This window comes from Patella vulgata, chromosome 1 (genome assembly GCF_932274485.2).
Source record: "Patella vulgata chromosome 1, xgPatVulg1.2, whole genome shotgun sequence".
NCBI lineage: Eukaryota > Metazoa > Mollusca > Gastropoda > Patellidae > Patella > Patella vulgata.
Window position 1 is genome coordinate 11,525,711 of NC_065879.2, and position 20,141 is coordinate 11,545,851.

The window sequence follows — 20,141 nt, forward strand, 5'->3', positions numbered from 1 at the left end:
TACAGTGTGCTATGAGGGAAATTTTGTCCGGACAGCGGCACTACGGCCTACTCTTATATCGAATTCCAACTGTCAAGGGATCTTTTACGTGCACGCCAATGTGTACACGGGACCTCGGTTTTTCGTCTCATCCGAATGACTAGACAGCTGTCCTTGTCAGGCCCTCCGTCCTGCATCACTGACAAGCAAAGCAACTACATGTATTTTAGCTGCTGTTGTACAGATTACATTTACTAGTAAAATATAACTATTAATATTGCAATATATGTTACAGCAGTATGATAATTTGTTGGGTGTATGTATTGTAATTTTTTTTATTAACATCCATTCTTTTGTAGTCTAACAGCGCACTATATGTATATCCAGCATTGGTTGAAGCATGAATTATTAGGAGAGCCAAAAATTATGATACCACATTAATTACCAGTTTTTAGTTTATATGCAATTGCATTGACTTGTACATGTATGTATTCAATAATAACCTAAAAACACTGGACACCAATATCAACACACTGATCAAAAGTAAATATTTGCTAGTCCACTACAGTCACTCATAGGGATGACATCGATGCGGCTTAATGAGCCCCCAATATTAACTTTTTTCTATCTGCAAATTGAAATTCTAGAACATTTTCTTGAAGCATAGAAAAATAAATAAAGATGTTTCAGGTATATGTCGGTAAAAAGTATTTCCTAATTAGTGTAAATTCATATGAAAAATGAGTAAAATGCACCATTATGCCCAGATTAGTAGCATCTTATGTAAACAATGCACCCGCCATTAAGCCAATGATTGACGCCGCATGATGTGACGTCACATGATAAAGCAGTCATATTTTACAGGGCTATTTTTAGTCCTCGCAATACCTCTGTGAATACCTTCGGCTTTTAAGTGTTGGCAAAATGAGAACTGTACCGTAGTTAAAAGTTCTGCGGTGTCTTCAGTCAGATGTAGAATTTCAGAGGGGAGGGAGTTGATGCAAACGCAGAGATTGACTCAGATATTTCCAAAACTGGAAATAACGCACCTGTCACAGACATTATCTGGCATAATCTTTCTGCTTGGTGTTGGTCATTTTGCCGGCATTGATTTGTCGTTATATATGTCCAGTACAGATTAATATTCAACCTAGCGGACTCCCACTCTGATTCTATCTTTCGAAGCTAGCAAAATGCCAGGTACTAATTGTCATGTACAAATAAAATGATTGCTCCCAGGCCTGGGCTGGGTATCCCATAGTTCTTACTCACCGCCTACTGGAACAATAGCTGAACTAAAGGGAGCCATTTTACCATAAGGCCCATAATCCTCACGGCTATGATAATTACCGTCTGTATGATCAGCAGAAGAAGAAGGGGTAGACATACCTGGCTCTTGATCTGCAGTAAAAGGTTCTACTTTAGTTGACATTATTGATTCGATAATATTTTTCCTTTCCTTTCAAAACTCTGATTAGTTCTTCCTTGTACTTTTGATTTAGATCAAAAATTCTTTCAGTATTTAAAACTGCTTTCCTGATGTACTTCTAAGACCTATTTCAGAATTCAATTTCAAATAGAGACAGTAATCCAAACCTTTAATCCTATTCTTGTTTTAAAGAATCTGTATAGTTTAATTTTTCTATACAAATAAAACAACCTTTAGATGTAGGCTTACAAATAAAATTCCAAGATCAAACACCTACAATCCTATCTTTTTAAGAACCTGTATTTTAATTATTTCTTTTAACAAATAAAAAAACCCTTAAGATGTAGGCTACAAGGCCATTATAAAACCCAATTATAAATACCAGCTATTATACCTTCTAAACGTATGTCACTGTTGTTTATGAATTTGTTGTACTGGGACATTTACAATTTCACTGCTTAAGTTTAAAGTAATAGTTCTAATAGTCACCAAGTCTTCATTCACAGAAAAAGTTCAAATAGTCCTCCACCTACTATTTATAAACTAATAATAATAAGAAAAAAACATCAACTTTTATATATGTATGTATCCAGTTGATCTTTGTAACACTACACCATGATTTACCCACAATGATAAACTTACAACACAATCACGGGAGTAAAAATTCCCATTCTATCATGTGACAATTACCAAATAGATAAAACAATAGATAAGGACTCCACTCATCAACTATATTTCACAACAGGGATTGCAATTACAAATTGTGTCAGACGGTCAAATTGTCCCAAGTTAAATTTGTAGCATTATCCAAATTTTCGTTCTATTTTTACACATATTTATGTAAAACTATAAATTTAAGTGTTTTTATTTGTTGACGTTTAATTTGTTTTAGAAATTGTAATGTTATTCTAAAAATAAGTTTTCATGAATGAATATGATAGCAGTACAGAGCATATGTGAAATGACATAACTAGGCTACTCAGTCAATATAAATAAACAGATAGATGTATCATGTAGACTAATACTAATACTTAATTTTTGCCAACATGCTTAATTGCTTATGTTAAAGAAACATTGCAACAACTGACATACCGCAACAAAACAAAAGTCTGAATTACTGTCTAATTTGAAAAAACCAATAACACCAAATCTATGAAATGAACAATATGCCTGGCATGAACTGAATAAGTCTAATTAATTACTAGTAAAACTAGTGTGGACTTTCAACAGGAAGTACTGGTTGCTAGGGGTAACACTATTACATAATCACAACTATGACATCATAAATATGGCTACTGACCATGGCAACATTCAACAAATCACAGCAAATGATGTAATTTAACAATTAATGACTTCATAGAATTATAGATTTTCTCTCCAGTTATTATTAATGAAGATTGTTGTTGTTGACCGGGTACCATATAACTCATATATTTACCATATATTTACTGTTGTAAAGCACTTATAATAACTCAACTTTAAATGACTGATACTGAGTGATAGGCCTACTGTCAGGATCAAAATCACCGGGGTTTTAAAAAGGCAAGGCTGTGTTGCATTCACATGTACTATAAGCCAAACCTTCGGTCAGAGGTTAGAGTTAACTATGCATGGGTAGTTTCATATTCTTTATTCGGTTCTTGCACGCTATCAATAACAAGGGCACTGCATCACGCCATCATTTTCCCTGGAATGTAACATACCACGGATTGCGCATGTCCAAAGCGAGCTGGAGCCGGGGGTTTTAAGCCAACCCATTCAGATGACCAAGATGAACCAGTTTATAATAAAAAGCCTTCTGGAAGACAGATCGCAATCTGGGGTTTTTAAACTGGTTTATTTGCCCCACATTTGGCGTTCAGGCGACCAAGTTAAACCGGTTTAACGATCCTCAGGGTTTTTAAACTAGTTCAACTTAAGCGTCGGAATGGGTTACATGGCTCTTAAGTCTTATCACTTTTAACTGGATTTTCGTTTTATATTCACCTGTTTCATTTTCATGATGCATAGGGCCTACCGTACTCTAAGGCCAATCAGATATGTGCAGATTTTGTTATGTGATAAGTTTACCATTGAATTTGGGAACAAACTGATGACTGGTCTGATGGCATTTTTATTATGATCTATTCCAGTATTTCTTAAAATATTTTCTAAACAATTGCGCTTGGTTGTGTCTCGTGGCAATATCTTGTTGGACTGTCTTACTTTTTGACTCTGGGAATATACCTACATACGGTTTAAAAAAAAACAGCATGCAAGCCACTGAGATAATAGAAATTTGTGTTGGATGGACATTAGAAACCATAAATTGTTATCTAGAGTAGAGAGAGAGAGAGAGAGAGAGAAATGGGGTTTAACGTCCACTCGACACAAACTAGGTCATTTCGGGACTAACGTATGATTTAATTTTATTTCAATAATTCACTTGCGTGTAGGGGTCTTTAGCAGTGGGAGAAAACCAGCGGACCTGGAGAAAACCCACGAAGTTGGACAGGCGACCCTACTCCTTGTCACGTACAACCGGGAATTCTAAACCTCGCCAGTTGACTCAATGACAGACCTTATGATACAGCGCGCACGTGCTAACCATTCGGCCATCCAACCCCCCCATTATCTAGAGTAGAATGATTATAACAACTGTATATTTTCAATTTCTACCTAGCATCTACCTTTCCCATACATAGGCCTATTTATAAGTAACAATGGAGTGTATATGGATGCTTGTTGTTTAAAAATTTATGATTTTGTTTAGGTGACAGAGTGGTCTAATGAGTGCACTCTACTACATGTACATCTGTCATTGAGTCAAGTGGCATATTTTCCATTCCCAAGCATGTACTTGATAATGTGTAGGTCACCTTCCTAATCTTATGGATTTTCTACGGGTCTTACCATTCCTAAAAACACTGTGTGCATGTCGCAAAATGACCTATTTTCTGTTAAGTGGATGCTAAACCCTATATTTCTCTCTCTTTTGTTTATGAAAGCTTAAATGGTGATAAGTTTAATAATTAAAAGACAAACTCAATCTAAATGGCCTTGACTTAATATTTTTATATTTTTGTTTTTATAGATGTCAAACATTAATTAAAACCCAAGGGTAAAAACATTCTGTTAATTAGGTTGGATAAATGTAATCTATCAAATTTCTTATACATGTCATATGATATAATCAATAAATATCATTTGTTGAATTGAACACTGTTTAATGTTTTGTCAACACAACACTTCGTTTATTTCTAACTAGATTTTTGTTATATTTCAGTCGTTAATTGAAATTCAATTTTTTATGACATCATGATTACAAGGTGCTGGATTAAAGTAGCTAAGTCTCTAACTCAATATCATCCAAAGTCTTTCACATTGAAAACACAAATTATTTGTTAATTTAAATCAACATTGATGTTGTGATCTTGTCGGGAAAAGATGGGTTTCTGATATCCAATATTTAAGACAAATCGTGTACCATAATGCGTTTCAGCGCCATTTGTAACATGGGACAAGAAAGAACAAGGCTAGACATTCCTCAAATCATGTCAAACGGTGACGCAATATTCTTATCTGGAGAGCATGCGCAATACACTGGAATAACCAAACGCTAGAGATTGCCACTCAATTGAGACTTCTGGTGTATCTCGCCGAACATAACTGATTTGAAATTAGAGTAAAAATGGAAACGGTTGAATGTAAATCAGTTTATTATATACATTCAGATTACATTTTTATATGCGTTGCGACCCATTCCTTGTCAATATCTAGGTTCCAAATACTAGCGATTTAGTTCCTTTAACTCCTTAAAATGTCCCCATATTCGAAAACTTTAGGCCCTCAGAAAATTTGGAAAAATAGATTTGAGTTGACGCATTCTGTGGTATATTATGCAAAATTTAAATAAAATAGAAATATTGAAGATTTAGTTGTATTAGAACATATAAGTACCGGTAGCTACTGTTTAGTTAACAGTTGCTTTAGTTGCTTTGGAAACAAAGATGGATGCTTTCATGAACATATCTAACTTTAATAAATACTTTAAAATCTCAAATTTCACAAGCAATTACTTCATTACCCACATAAAAGTTCTAAAAATAAATGAAAAAATTCAAAACTAGTAAATCTTCATTAAAGAGACAAAAATAATCTTACTTTTATCAGATATTCTCTCTTGTCTAGTAACTGACATTTTTAGTCTCCTTGGAACCTCCGTTAAATTTTATTATCTCTAAAATTTGAAACTTTTCTTATCAATGTGTTTTTCTTTAAGTTCTATAAATAGTTGAAGTTGATCGAGTTAAAATGAGAATTTACCAGGTATTTGAAACAGGTCTGTTTCTTGTTCAGCACTGTCTATCTGATTTTAACAGAATCATAAACATCAAAATGCTTCAATAAATTAAATATTTATATTCATCTTGGGCTAACTTTAAACATTTTGTAACTTACTGACGTATATTGGACGTTTATTACTCTAGCTTCAAAACATTATACTTTACAATATATGTAATTACACTAATAGGCGTATATTTGGGGGAAGTGGCATACCTAAGAGTTGTGCCGCCCGGGGCTGTCCTTGCATTAAACCTTTGATCATGCTTTCTTAATTAGTCATGCTTTCTTAATTGGTCATGCTTCCTTTATAAGTCATGCTTCCTTGAATAGTCATGCTTTCTTAATTGGTCACGCTTTCCTTCATCGCTTACCGGTACCTAAATTACTAAATTGGATGTTACAATCAGTAGACACAATTACTTTACCCAATCTACAGTAAACAAATGGAAATGAAACAAAACTGAAATAATATAGAATTTAATTTTTGAACTGAAATGAAATAAAATGAAATTCCAACAGTTTATTGTTCTTTCATGAACATACTTAAGTGTATACAGGACCTAGATTTTCCATCCCATCCAAACAACTAGATACTGTTCCTTGCCACTGTTTGTGCTGAACAACTAACAAGGGGAAACAAGGCTGGAATATAGAGTTACGACTGGTGTTATGTATGCAGCGTGGTATGGTTTACCTACCAATACCATCTACCACATCTGTATATACAGGGAGTTTGTTTTGACTATGTCTTATTAGGCAGTTTTCCTGCTTAAGCCTACAAACAATGGCGTCGATTTCGACTTTCACAACATGAACTATATGCTGCTGTTTTAACATCCTTTGATGTCGGGTTGATTTCCAACTACCGTTATTTTATACAATATTTTATAGTACTTAACTACGGAATGAGTTAACTATGTGAAACAGTATTAATTAGACAGGTGGCTTTATTTATAAACATTAACCAGGTTGAGATAGATTCTGTATCAGCCTCCTTATTGTGATTAACATTACCCAGGAGTTCTGGTATATCTTTTAATATGATTAGCAATGAAACATGAAATATAAAATAAATGAGGTTTAATGTCTTTCTTTTCTTCACCAGCGGAGCCAATGTAGCTACGAGAACGGAGCTAAAAACGCTGAGATATACTGATGTGCTTGCTTTTAGCTACGATTGGGAGCCTTTAGTTCCAAGTGGCAAACTCTTTAATAATGCATGTAACATCTTAAATATGAGATAGTTTTATACTATTATGACTAATTAAACTTATAGAGGCCAATGTAGTGGCACAAATATCGCGTAACTCCAAATATTCGTGTTTAAATTAATGAAGCGTTGTTTTTATCCAACATACACCGTCATACATCTCCTGTTTAAAAATGGCGTTCCTAGTAACGATTTTAAATACGATGATTTATACCCGTTTTAGGTAGGATTATATGTTTAATTGTAGTTGGATGTGGGAGAAATATTATAAATAACAATAATCAATCAATTTTTTTTTATGAAAAATATTGTCAATTTTGCTTATTGAGGCCTGATGTGATTTGCGTTGGGCTTTGCTACGTGGAACTATATAGCACCATCTCTATCTCGAAACACAGAGGGTTGAGAGATGAGGTTTGTTATCTAGAGCCAATGAAGATGTACTGACAATGATGTATTTCTACTCTTATTTATATTTTAAACTGTGAAGGGATAGTGCTGGACAGACAGATTACTCAACATGCAGCACAATAGGGACACACAACATGCTAATCAAAATTGATATTTTACCCCGAATTTATGGGGTAAATAACTCTTGGGATCGATTCTAAAGGATGTGGTATGTAAATTACCTGGATCAGGTTCATAAGACAGACAAATATGAGAACTGGCTCCAACTTCACTAAGCATTCTCAGACTTAAGTTAATAGAATTAAAGAATCCCCGCTCAACAGATAACCACAACAGACTTGTAGAAGTAGAGGATCGTTTAATAAATCAACGTTTCGGGTGTGGTACCCTTTATCAAGATTGAAATTATAATGATCCTGTGACGCCTTATATATAATTAAGGTGGTGACGTCCTTCTACTTAAGTTAATAATTTACACAAAATTGCTCGCCTTATTTTAACAAAATTATAGCACTTCATAAAACTTTTGTTGTTTTAATGTATCAAATACCTCAATAAGACACTATAAGGAAAGTTTTCTGTTTCTGGGTCAAAGATGTTTCTTATAAACAGTGATTGAAAGTTGAGTAAATTCTTAACTTAAACATGCATTATGCAAGAGCAAAATCTGCTTATTACAAGTCTTTCTTTAGGCCTGAAATGTTATCTAAATTATCAATTAGACATTAATTAACTTATCCAGACCATAATAAACTCTCGATGTCAAGGCTAGCCTTCGATGTAGGCTGGATTAGATTCCTATATGCCGCTAACGGCCAAAGATAATTAAATCAGAAAAAGTGGATAATCGAGACTATGCTGTTTATATTAATGATTTTTAGTAATGATAACCGAGACTATGCAAAAATTTCACCGGCTTCTTTCTCGGCTCATAGTGGATCAATTTGACTGAAATTTTCAGCAAATTACCTTTACACTATCTAGTTTTTAACTATTATAGCGAGAACTGCCATCTCTTTATCTTATCTCCCATAATGTATCTTTAAGTCTGAGAATGCTTTGTGAACTCAGGGATCGATTGAACCCTCTAGGATGGTTTTATTTATCTACCTATTTTTTTTTATGAAATCTCACTATTACAGACAGGCTGTACATACGTGTACATAGTGTAATGTATAAATATTATATAAGCTCTTGAGTTTCTTTGGTTTGTAAATCTGTATACTTGAAATAAAATACTATTCAAACACACAGCTGATCAACAGTGAGACAAATGTAGCTTGAATCAATTCCAAAAATATTTTATGACATTCATGTCCTTTCATGAGTTACTTCATCATTGGTATTCTCAGTAGTCTCATTCTGTTCCACTCCACTAACCCCTTGGTTCATCCATGGGGGAAAACACATAATTCAAATTATCTTCCCTTGATGATTGGGCTATTTTTATAAACCAATCAAAAACATCGTTACATAAAAACATCTTTCCCGTCAAAAAGATGTATTAGAACAGCTTTTTGTTTGCATGTCACTTCTTTTAAATAAAATTTCACGCAAACTTTCTCATATATAAACAGACTTTTATTTCTGAGACTACCGGTATGTTAAAATCAGGATGGTCCCCGGAGAAAAAACTTAGTCAAGGTATTAGATTCAAAGTTGTGCTGTTCTAAAATCTCGACCAATCAAATTGCTTAACACTCTACATAACACCAGCAGAAAATGTTCATTATTGATGGAGCAGAAAATGTGTTAATGGTATTGATGTAATGAAACTATACACCAAGTTTCATCATTCTCACTTAATTAAAATCAAAGTAATCATCTAATGAACATCTACGGTATACCAGACAGACCAACTTTAACAGACCCCTGCTTTCTCTTAAAGACGAGAGACAATAATACAATGCTTGGGAAATGCTCTTTATTTTCTGCCAGAGTTTGTCTCTCACAGCAAAATCCTAGCTACATGTACACCAATGATGAAAGTTTGTATTGTAACACCATAATCTATAAATTTGAAATGATTCCTAGTACTAGTATGTGGATGATTAAAAAAAAAATTCTTTCATCTGCTGTACTTCTGAGTGTAATCTTAAAATTGCAGTCTTGGCTAACCATGCAATACGATAAATTGGTTAGCAAATTGCTAGAATTCTACAAATCATTTTAAATAAGATGCCCTGGTTACTAGAGCTTCAAGAATAGTTCATCTGACAACCCTCTCTTAAAGACAGTCTTATATAACTTATTGAATGGAACATGGTTTAATTACTTGCAAAAAATTTTTTTAGTGTCTTTTTTTTTGGCTGGTTGTTTTTTTTTCAAAGTAGACTTTTCTAATAACAGGCTTCTAATTTATTCAGACATGTTAATCTATTTTTATAAAATGGTATTATTACCTACCAAAACAGCCATATAAAATAAGGAATGGAATACAGTTAAATGTAGGCTTTTCTAATAATAGGCTTACGTGGCTCAAGGACTGGAATACAGTTTAATGTTGACTTTGCTAATAATAGGCTTACATGTTTATAATTCAAATCTGTTAATCTATGTATGTATAACGTTTGTTAATGTGATATTATTACCTAACAAAACCTAATAATCCCCACAAGACTTTTATTTATAACTTGTTAATAAATGTCATATTAAATACGGGTTATAACAGTGGTCGACACAGAATATATGGTCATTGGGGGGGAGGGGTCGATTTTTTATTTTTTTTTTTAGAAAAATGGTGGTTTGTGGTACATATTTGTTCCTGAATATAACATCCCATTTCATCAACTATATCAGCCCCCCAAAAAACTCAAGTTTCCATATTTCACAGACACAGAATGAATGATATGTGCACTTTTTCATCTTGTGATTTATTGGACCCGCCACTGGGTAATAATATTAATTTATTGGATCTGCTACTGGGTAAAAATAAATTATTGCAAACACATATCAAAATAACAATAACCTCTTTAAATACAAGTAAACAATCATAAGGGTTGTCGACACCAAAATTCATATTGGAGGGAGAGGGGAGTCTTATAAGGGGGAGCGTGAGAGCCGAGGAGTCTTCAGTAGTTGAAAGAAACTGGAACACCAGAGAAAACCAATAAGGTACTGATTGATTATTGAATATTTGATTAAGAAAAAAAAATTAAAATACCAACGTTAGAATATCTCACAGCTTGGATTTAATCAGATTTAAACTAGGCCCATCAATAATTATTAGCGGACAACAAAATGGCGACGGGCTTATTTGCATAGTGAGCAGGTTAGATCGATGGAATTTCAATTCAACATATCTTTGTAAATTCTAAATGGATTAAAACCATTTTTGGATCGAGATTCCAGTTAGAGATTCGCCTTTTACAATATTTAGTTTGCATCTTGTGACCTTGATGAAATCTGCAGGTGATCTTAATATTTAGGTCTGACCTGGTACACCCTAACAGAATTGATTGCATGGGATGACATTTACCATAGTTCATTCTATTACATGTACACACTACCAATTATCCCTTTCATTATAATGAGCTTTTTTTTATAGTTGATTTCATTTTAATTTACACATTACAATACGTGACTAAAGAAATATTCAAATCTACATGTATAAAAAAAAATTATAACAAAAATAGATAAGTGTCTACAATTAACAAAAATAGATACATTGTAAGTGTGTGCAATTAACAAAAATGGATGATATTTACACACATCTAAAATAGATATTATTTACACAGGACAATGAGTAATTTCAAATAAACAAACCAACAGTGAGGCTGATGCCCCTCATCAAAATCCCAAAATAAATAGAGGACACATATTGATTAATTGCACATTCAATCTAATTAAAATATAGATCTATATTTCGTTTCGTTTTTTTATACTTTCGATGGCCTACACTACATGTAGATCTAACAAGTTATAGTGGGAGTTCACGTTCTATGACGTCAGGTACCAAGCAAGCGATCTGACCCGATTACGTCAGTCATTCGATTAACCAATTAGCGACCGCCATGTATTTTTTTATCTACTTTTGCTTTGTTTTGATTTCTATTGCCGCTAATGTCTACCCACAGTTCCGATTCGACAGACCATTTGTTTGGCTGACCCCTCATTTCAAGCAGAACACAAGTTAAATAACAACGCTTCCAGATCCAAGTGTCGTAAAGACAAGTAAAATCGAAATTTTGAACTATAAAAAAAAAAACGAATTGGATCTTTGTTTTAATCAGATAGTTGCACATTTATCTTTTTCAAAAGTATTGAGCAATCAAACACATTATCTATACTTAATCTAAGCATAAAATGTTCAAGATCAAACTAGGTTAGAATCAAAGTTATCTTGTCCCAAAGCAACGACCAAAGAAATTGCTTAGCTTTAGTGGGAAATGTTAATCATTGAACTCGGTCAAAACATTCACCTAACGAACATCTACATCAAGTTTAAACATTCTACCATCTACATCAAGTTTAAACATTCTACCTCAATTAAAAGCAGAGTTCTTACGTTCCTAAGTCACGACCAATAAAATTGCTTATCGTTACTTAGCCTAAGCAGAATATGCTCATTATCGAACTTAGTCAAGGTATTGTTGTTATGAAATTTGTGATGAAACAATATGCCAAGTTTCATTACTCTCTCTTAATTATAACTAAAGTTATTGTATCCTAAAGCATCAATCAATCAGATTGCTTAACTCTGATTACCCTAAGCAGAAAATGCTCATTTTCACACTCCATCAAAGTATTCACCTAATAAACACCTACACAAAATTTGAACATTCTAGCTCAATTTGAAGTAGAGTTATTGTGTCCCAAAAAGTGTAACGAACAAACAGACAGACAGACCCATTTTAATAGTCCCCTGCTTTCTTCAAAAGGCGGGCACAAAACTGAAATAAAATGGGGTTTAACATCCTACTTTTTTTATGCACTGACTGGGCTAATGATGACGGGCGTACACCATACAGTGTGCTATAAGGGACATATTGCTGGGACAGTGGCATTATGACCTACGCTTATTTGGAATTCAAACTGTCATGGTTCTTTTACGTACACAGCAATGTGTACACGGGAACTCTCTCTCATTTGATTTGAATAATTCAATTAAACACTGCTCATATATTCATTCTGGTTCATAAAGAAAAGGGCTTTTACATGTAGATCTCAACTAACAAAGCATCTGCACAAATAAAACAATTACGTTTAATATATCAGTTAAACACTCTGAGGACATCGCATTTTAAATATTCATTACGAATATATCAATTATCTTTATCATGAAGCACTTGTGACCGCCACCCATCAGCAGTCATAGACAAACTTCTGGTTAACTGTTTAAATAGTAACCCTCTATACCAATGTAATATCAATAACATTAAATGCCATTTAGTCAATAATTTGCCACCAATAATGTTTGATTGGTAAACAAGAGAACTGGGTAGTTTTTGAAGTATCATTGGAAGCTTTTGTTACTTGGCAACAAGCATAAACAAATCTACAGTGTATGTTGCTGCATTTCATAGGTCATGTGAGGCAATTTTAAATTTGATCAATTCTATTATGATGATTTAATTAATTCAAAACCGTTGATCGATATTTTTATTTTTCTGACAAAATCTCATTTTTCATGGCTTAATCCACGCTTACATGAACTCATATTAATTATTTAACATTTAATTATGAAAAAAACAGACAATATCAATTGCAGATAATTTCCTGGTTTGCATTCGATCAGATCAAAAAAAGGCAAATGTTATTGAATCGAATGAGACATGATTATCACATCTGATGATAATTGCATCAAATTTCACATCATTATTGATTCAAATAAAACATCATTATTGATTCAAATAAAACATCATTATTATCACAATAATGATGCAATAGACATCATTATTGCATAAATTCAGACATCTTTTACAAGACATGCTCTTAAATAAAAGGATATATATAATATGTAATTTCTTTTAATGCTGTAATATAGTATCTCATCAAACAGACCACGTCTACTGACGTAGATAAAAACATTCAAGCCCTTATTAACATGGTTCGCTTCTACATATATTGTGGCTGAAGTGATATTTCACAATCTAGACACCATTATTGCATCAAATTAGGCATCCAATCAGACATTATCAGGCCTATTGCATCCAATCATACATTATTATTACCAAATTGGACATCATTATCACATCAAATTAGACATCATTATCGCATCTGATCATTATTGCATTAAATTTCACATCATTATCATATCAAATTAGACATCATCATCACATTAAATCAGACATTATTGTATAAAATTAGACATCATCATCACATTAAATCAGACATTATTGTATAAAATTAGTCATCATTATCACATCAAATTAGTCATCATTACCACATCAAATTAGATATCATCATCACATTAAATCAGACATTATTGTATAAGATAGGTTGCCAGGCAACAAAACATACGCCAACAGCAGCTAAATCGTCCGAGCAGTCGTCAAGGGTTGTCGCATATTTATTCCTTTGTAGGTAATTGGGGGCCTTTACAAGACAGTTCCATACAGATCAGATTATAAATTTTGTCGTTTGAGGGTTTACAAGGTTCTACAAACTGAAACAAGGGTCTCAACTCTGGATGTAATCTACAGAAATTATTGAAATTTGAAAGTCTTTTTCGTTTTACTAATTTAAATAATGCATATAAATTTCATACAGATCAAATGATCACTTTTGTCATTCAAACGTTCACAATCGCCATAACTCTAGAAATTATTGACGGAAATTGCTGAAATTCAATAGACCTGTTTCACAAATTTAAATGATGCATATAAATTTCATACATATTGGATGATACATGTAACTATCATCAATTGAGCATTAACAAGGTTTAACAAAGTGAAACAAGGGCAATAACTCTAGAAGTACTTATTGTAAATTGCTGAAATTCAATAGGCTTTTTCATTCCACTAATTTAAATCATGCATATAAATTTCACAAAGATCAGGTGATAACTTTTTGCGTTAGAGCGTTCACAAGGATCAATAAAGTGAAACAACTCTAGACGTAATAAACGGAAATTGCTGAAATTCAATAGGCTTCTCCGTTTCACTAATCTAAATAATGCATATAAATTTCACAAAGATCGAAGTGAAACAAGGGCCATAACTCTAGACATAATAAACAGAAATTATTGAAATTAAATAGGCTTCTTCATCTCACTAATGTAAACAACATATATCAATTTTAAAACAATTGGATGATAACTTTTGATGTTAGAGCGTTCACAAGAAATTGTGGACGATGGACGGACCGACCGACCGACGGGGGGCGACGGCAATATACGTCCACATTTCAATGTGGGCGTAAAAAAATTAGTCATCGTTATCACATCAAATTAGTCATCATTCTCACATCAAATCAGCCATTTTGTACAAATGAAATGAAATGGGGTTTAACATCCTACTCCAATTGGGCAAATGAAGACAGGCATACGCCATACAGTGTGCTATGTGGGAAATTTTGCCCGCACAACGGCGCTACAGTCTACTCTTATTTTGAATTCCAACTGCCAGGAGATCTTTTACGTGCATGCCATCTGAACGACTAGACAGCTATTCTTGTCAGACAAGGAGAAACCACGCCGGAACCCCCAGTCTAGTGAGCCAGCATCTTACTCACTTAGCCAATGTGGCTCCCACATTTTTTTTACACAAATCAATGTGACAAAGAATGATCATATCACATAAAGATGCAATTTCTATTAATATTATAAATAGTGCATGCATCTCATCAAACAAAGCACCACTACCATAGAAAAAATACAAGAGCGACATTAACATATGTTTTTTTTGTTAACAAATTAATGTGACAAAGGCCCTTTAAATAAAAGAAAATGATCATTTCTATTAATACTGTAATAGTATATCATCAAACAAAATATTAAAGTGCTCATCATTAAAATATGAGAGCGAAATGAACAAAGTGAGTTTTATTAGACAAAAGTAAACACAGCGGATACATGAATTAATTACTGTTTTTAATCTACCGTCATTCGGAACAATATCCCTTACACTCTTGTTATATTTATGTAACAAACCTTTTAATAATGTCAATATATTACATGTATACAAGTCATTACATGTTGTTTAATCTATACTATTTCCATTAACATGGATGTTTTCTAGTGTCACTGAAGCCATATTTCAATAATACAGCAATACTTATGTTTTTTAAATACTTGATTTAAGAGAAAAAATATGTCGGGCTAAAAGGTGGTGGCTAATTTGGGGTGTGAAACAGGTGTTCTAGTGCTGCTTAAAGTGATATTTCAATATTAAAGAGACCTTATCCAAGACAGAAACATTTTTTTTTTCAATACTTGATGTAAGAGAAAAATTAGTGAGGGGGTTTGAGGTGTAAAGCATGTATTTTATTTTTTTAACAATCTCACTCAAGAATTTTAGGATAAAAGTCCATAATTCTGTCTGTTAAAGAGACTTTTGAATGGCCTTGAATATATAATATACATAAATAAAAATATCCATACATGCATGTACATGTAAAAGTTATCTAAATGTTAACTGAATACACCCTAGTACCTGATTGACTTCACATTCTTAATATGATAGCTTGATCTTTCAATATTACTTAGTACATTTTACCGTTTTCAACCAAAAAACTGTCCAATTCTCTAACTTATCACCACAGGCTCGGTACCATATAATGTTTAACTCTTGTTTAACGCCAATCTGATTAAAATACAGATCTATATTTCGTTTCGTTTTTTTTTTTATACTTTCGATGGCCCACACTACATGGAGATCTGACAAATTGTACTGGAAAGTCCTGTCAGGGGTCATATCAGCAGCTTTTGACCCTATGACATCAGACATTGAATAATCAATCAGCATTGATGTTTCTAGTGGTTTACCCACAGTCTCATGCATGGCAAGCCAGGAAGTCGCAGTAACAGACCGTTTCATTGGCTAATTCCTCACTTTAACCAAAATGAAGGTAATATAACAACTCTTCCAGATCCTAGTGTAGCAAAGACAAGTAAAACAAAATTTTGGTTTAATGCTTGCAATGTCTGTGTGTAATGGGTTTGTCTGGTAATGAAAAGCTATGATGAACAAAGCAAAACATATCTCACATGTCAATGCAGAAGTAATTAAAAATGGCTGATCCAAAATTGCCCCACCCCCACCTCCCAAAAAAGAGATAAACTAGTGGATTGGAATACCCAGGTGCAATTAAACAACTGCCATTCAATTTCAACTGTTCATGTATCTCAACACTAAAATAACTCATAAGAAATTACATTGATATGCATTTTTGTTTTATTCATTTTCACCTATTTACATGTAAGGTTCTATAGAATAGAGCTACATGCCCTTTAATATCAATACTCTTTCAGATGGGTTAATTGACTGCTATTTATTGCTTCTTGGACCCATGCTGACTTTTTTTTTATACTGAAACCTGCCATTTAATGAATTATGATGAAGTCCTAGTTCATCTCAAATTATCATCATTACTGAATGAAAAGTGATTTGATAATTGCTACTGAGCAGTGGAGATAATGATGTTACCTGAACTTGACAAACTATCAAGCTGCTAATGAATTAGTACCTGATATGTTTAATGTTGTGGCAGATATGTAAAATAACTACATGTAATATCAATGTCATTTAACAACACTAATAAAATACAAATCTATGAGGGGGGGGGGGGAGCTTGACAGCCACAAGCAGGTTGTGTCCGACATCACCTATGACAGGTGCCTCATCTCCAAGGTTGGAGAGAGAAATGGGGTTTAACGTCCACTTGACACAAACTAGGTCATTTCGAGACTAACACGTGGTTCAATTTTATTTCAGTAATTCGCTTGCTCGTAGGGGTCTTTATTTATGAAACAATGTCTCTCTAATATAATTACAGAGTTGACTTTGATTAGGGTTCAGGTTAATCTGTAATGACTGGGACTTCAAATTAAATATGCTGTAATTCTACCTGGTCATTATTATGTAAATAAGTGAATTAAATCAACCTGTCCATAATATCATACATTGGACGTTGAATTTGTAATAAACAACAACAAACAAACTTGCTACTGTGGAATATTACTGTGTAAACAGGATTTATAGAGTACGTTGAAAATAACGCTTACTCACAAATTATATTTTCGTTTCAAAATCTTTACGGAGAATGTTTCAAGCAAATTTCATTACTGAGCTGTTTAGACGTTGTTACATGTTTAGATAGTTTCATCACTTCAGTTCCATCACATCCGACAAAATCCCCTTTAGATTAGAATCACGCCATGAATAATAAGTAGAGCAGCAACTAATCAAAGGTCAAGTCAATTCGTATAACTGGTATAAAAAAGATTGAGCATTTTATTAGCTAGTGTCCAAAAAGTGAATAAGGAAAAAGATTTATTAATGACAAGATTGTGGAATCCAAGATTTTAGTAGTACCTTGGGTTTAATGGCAGCATCCACAATAGCGAATTTGTAGGCAGGCCAAGATTATGATTCAATCCACTGGCTAAATCTCGGTTTTCTCTTATTATTGTGTTACCTAGTGGTACATGCAGCATGTGTTGAGAGAGTGTGACATGGACCATTTCTCATGCCCTTTATTTTCCCTCCCACTGCAACTGAAATCTAAGCATGACTTAGTGCTTCCTGCAAATACATGTATTCTAACAATCACATTTTGAACAAAAGAGGTCAGAAACAACAAAGAATCTTTAAGACTCACAATTTAAATCTACATGCAAATGAATAGTTAAAAGAATTCCACTAATGTTATAAATATTCATCTAATGTTATAAATATTCATATCCTCTGTAGATTTTTTTTTTGGTATATTTGGCTCAGTATGATGTGGCTGGTGATATTTGGGCAAAAAACCCCCCCAGATAAATACAGGTCCCTGAACCCTCATAATCAAACAGTCCTATATGTTTGTGTCTATAATTCAACACTCAAACAGACCTCAATTAACTATTTTTTTTTTGGTATATTTGGCTCAGTGTGATGTGGTTGTTGATATTTGGGCAAGATAAAAGATAAATTCAGGTACCTGAACCCATGCACCCTCATAATCAAATAGGTGTGTATGTCTTGGTTTATAATTCAACACTCAAACAGGCATTAATTAGCTTTTTTCAGGTATAGGTAGCCATGGCGGCTCGTGGCAACTCAGTGAGTAAGGTGGCAACTCAATGAGACAAATAACGACTCAATGAGTAATGTGGCTACTCAGTGAATAAGGTGGCTACTGAAATGGAATGAAATGTCCTACTGTTCAGCTTCTACTGGCCTAATGAAGATGGACATACGCCATACAGTATGCTATGAGGGAAATTTTGCCGGGGCAGCTGCACTATGGCCTACTTTTACATCAAATGCCAAGCGATCTTTTACGTGCATGCCAAGGTATACACAAGTCCTCGTTTTTTCGTCCCGTCTGAATGACTAGACAGCAGTACTTGTCAGGACCTCCATTCTGCACCACTAGAGAGCCAGCATCTTACTCAATTGGCCACTGTGACTCTGAAAGGTGGTGATTCAGTGAGTACGGTGGTAACCCCTGCAAGAAACAGTGTCTAAACAATCTAGTTGAAGGTATCCTTGGCAGCTGGAATTCGAAATAAAAGTAAGCCTTATCACCAACACCGCATGACATATACCTGCATTTATTCATCTGCGGGCTTGGTGTAAAAAAAAAAAAGTAGTACTCTAAACACCATTTCATTTAATTCCATTTTGGGGCATGAAAAACCGTAGTTCAGTTCAGTCTTGGCTGCATTTAGCATAAAAATTGATAGGTTGAAATCTCAAGGCATGCAACAACTTAAGTAATGTAAATGAGCAAGGTCAATTGGAGCAATGTCAACAAAATAGAAAAGTGTTTGTTTTGTTTACATTCATGTACACCTATGGGTTCGATGAAACAAGATATAATACATATCTCATATTTTCTATGCCATCGCCCAATAATTTGTCATTCAACCACTGCGACAAACCCGAGATTGTGCTCTATGCAAGTCCAATAAAATGGTGATAGTGATACACCCTTTGACAGTCATTCTGTTGTATAAGAATATTTTAATTTTTGGTAGAAAAGGCAAGATGTACAATAAAAGCTAAAAGAATCTGTTTCTGTCTACTTGCACAACTGGATGGGAAAAGGAGGGAGAGAGAGAGAGGGAGGGAGAGAGAGGGAAAGAGAGAGAGAGAAAGAGATGGGGTTTTATGTCCACTCGACACAAACTAGGTTATTTTGTGAATAACACATGGTTCAATTCTATTTCAATAATTCACTTGCGCATAGGGGTCTTTGAGCAGTGGGAGGAAACCAGGGAGGACCCAGAGAAAACCCACATGGTTGGACAGGCGACGTTACTCCTTGTCATGTACAACCAGCGAATCAAAACCACACCAGTTGACTCAACGACAGACCTTATGATACAGAGGGTACGTGCTAATCATTTGGCCATCCAACCCCCCTGGATGGGATAATGACTTTGTACTTCCTTAATATCATGGATAGAAAAATCCAAGAAGGAACATGAAATTATATTTATACATATTTTTGATTGTCGTTTGTCTGTTCGAGCTTGGCCATAACACTGATGCTGCAATTTATAGTACCGGTAGCCTATAATGGCAGATCGAGATGAAGAACGAAATTTACATGTAGGCCTGCTGGGGTTTTTTGTACTACCACTTATGGAATTACATGAATACTACTTCGTTTAGTGCAGGATCAAGGGCCTGA

General features: G+C 34.0%; 1 protein-coding gene across 4 annotated transcripts in view; it reads right to left on the reverse strand.

The window, feature by feature from the left end:
- LOC126808656 (mechanosensory protein 2) overlaps positions 1–20,141 on the reverse strand; it is an 80,920-nt gene that overhangs the window by 46,601 nt on the left and 14,178 nt on the right. The window contains exons 1-2 of one of the 4 annotated variants that reach the window (XM_050533571.2): positions 1,803–1,955; positions 1,252–1,380 (exon numbers count right to left, since the gene is read on the reverse strand). The exons of 2 other annotated variants lie outside the window; for them this stretch is intronic. In XM_050533571.2, the coding sequence (XP_050389528.2) occupies positions 1,252–1,380; positions 1,803–1,851 (178 nt within the window). In that variant the 5' untranslated portion in view covers positions 1,852–1,955. Of the gene's footprint in view, positions 1–1,251; positions 1,381–1,802; positions 1,956–20,141 lie in introns of those variants that run through there. One more of the 4 variants, XM_050533570.2, reaches the window with a different exon arrangement.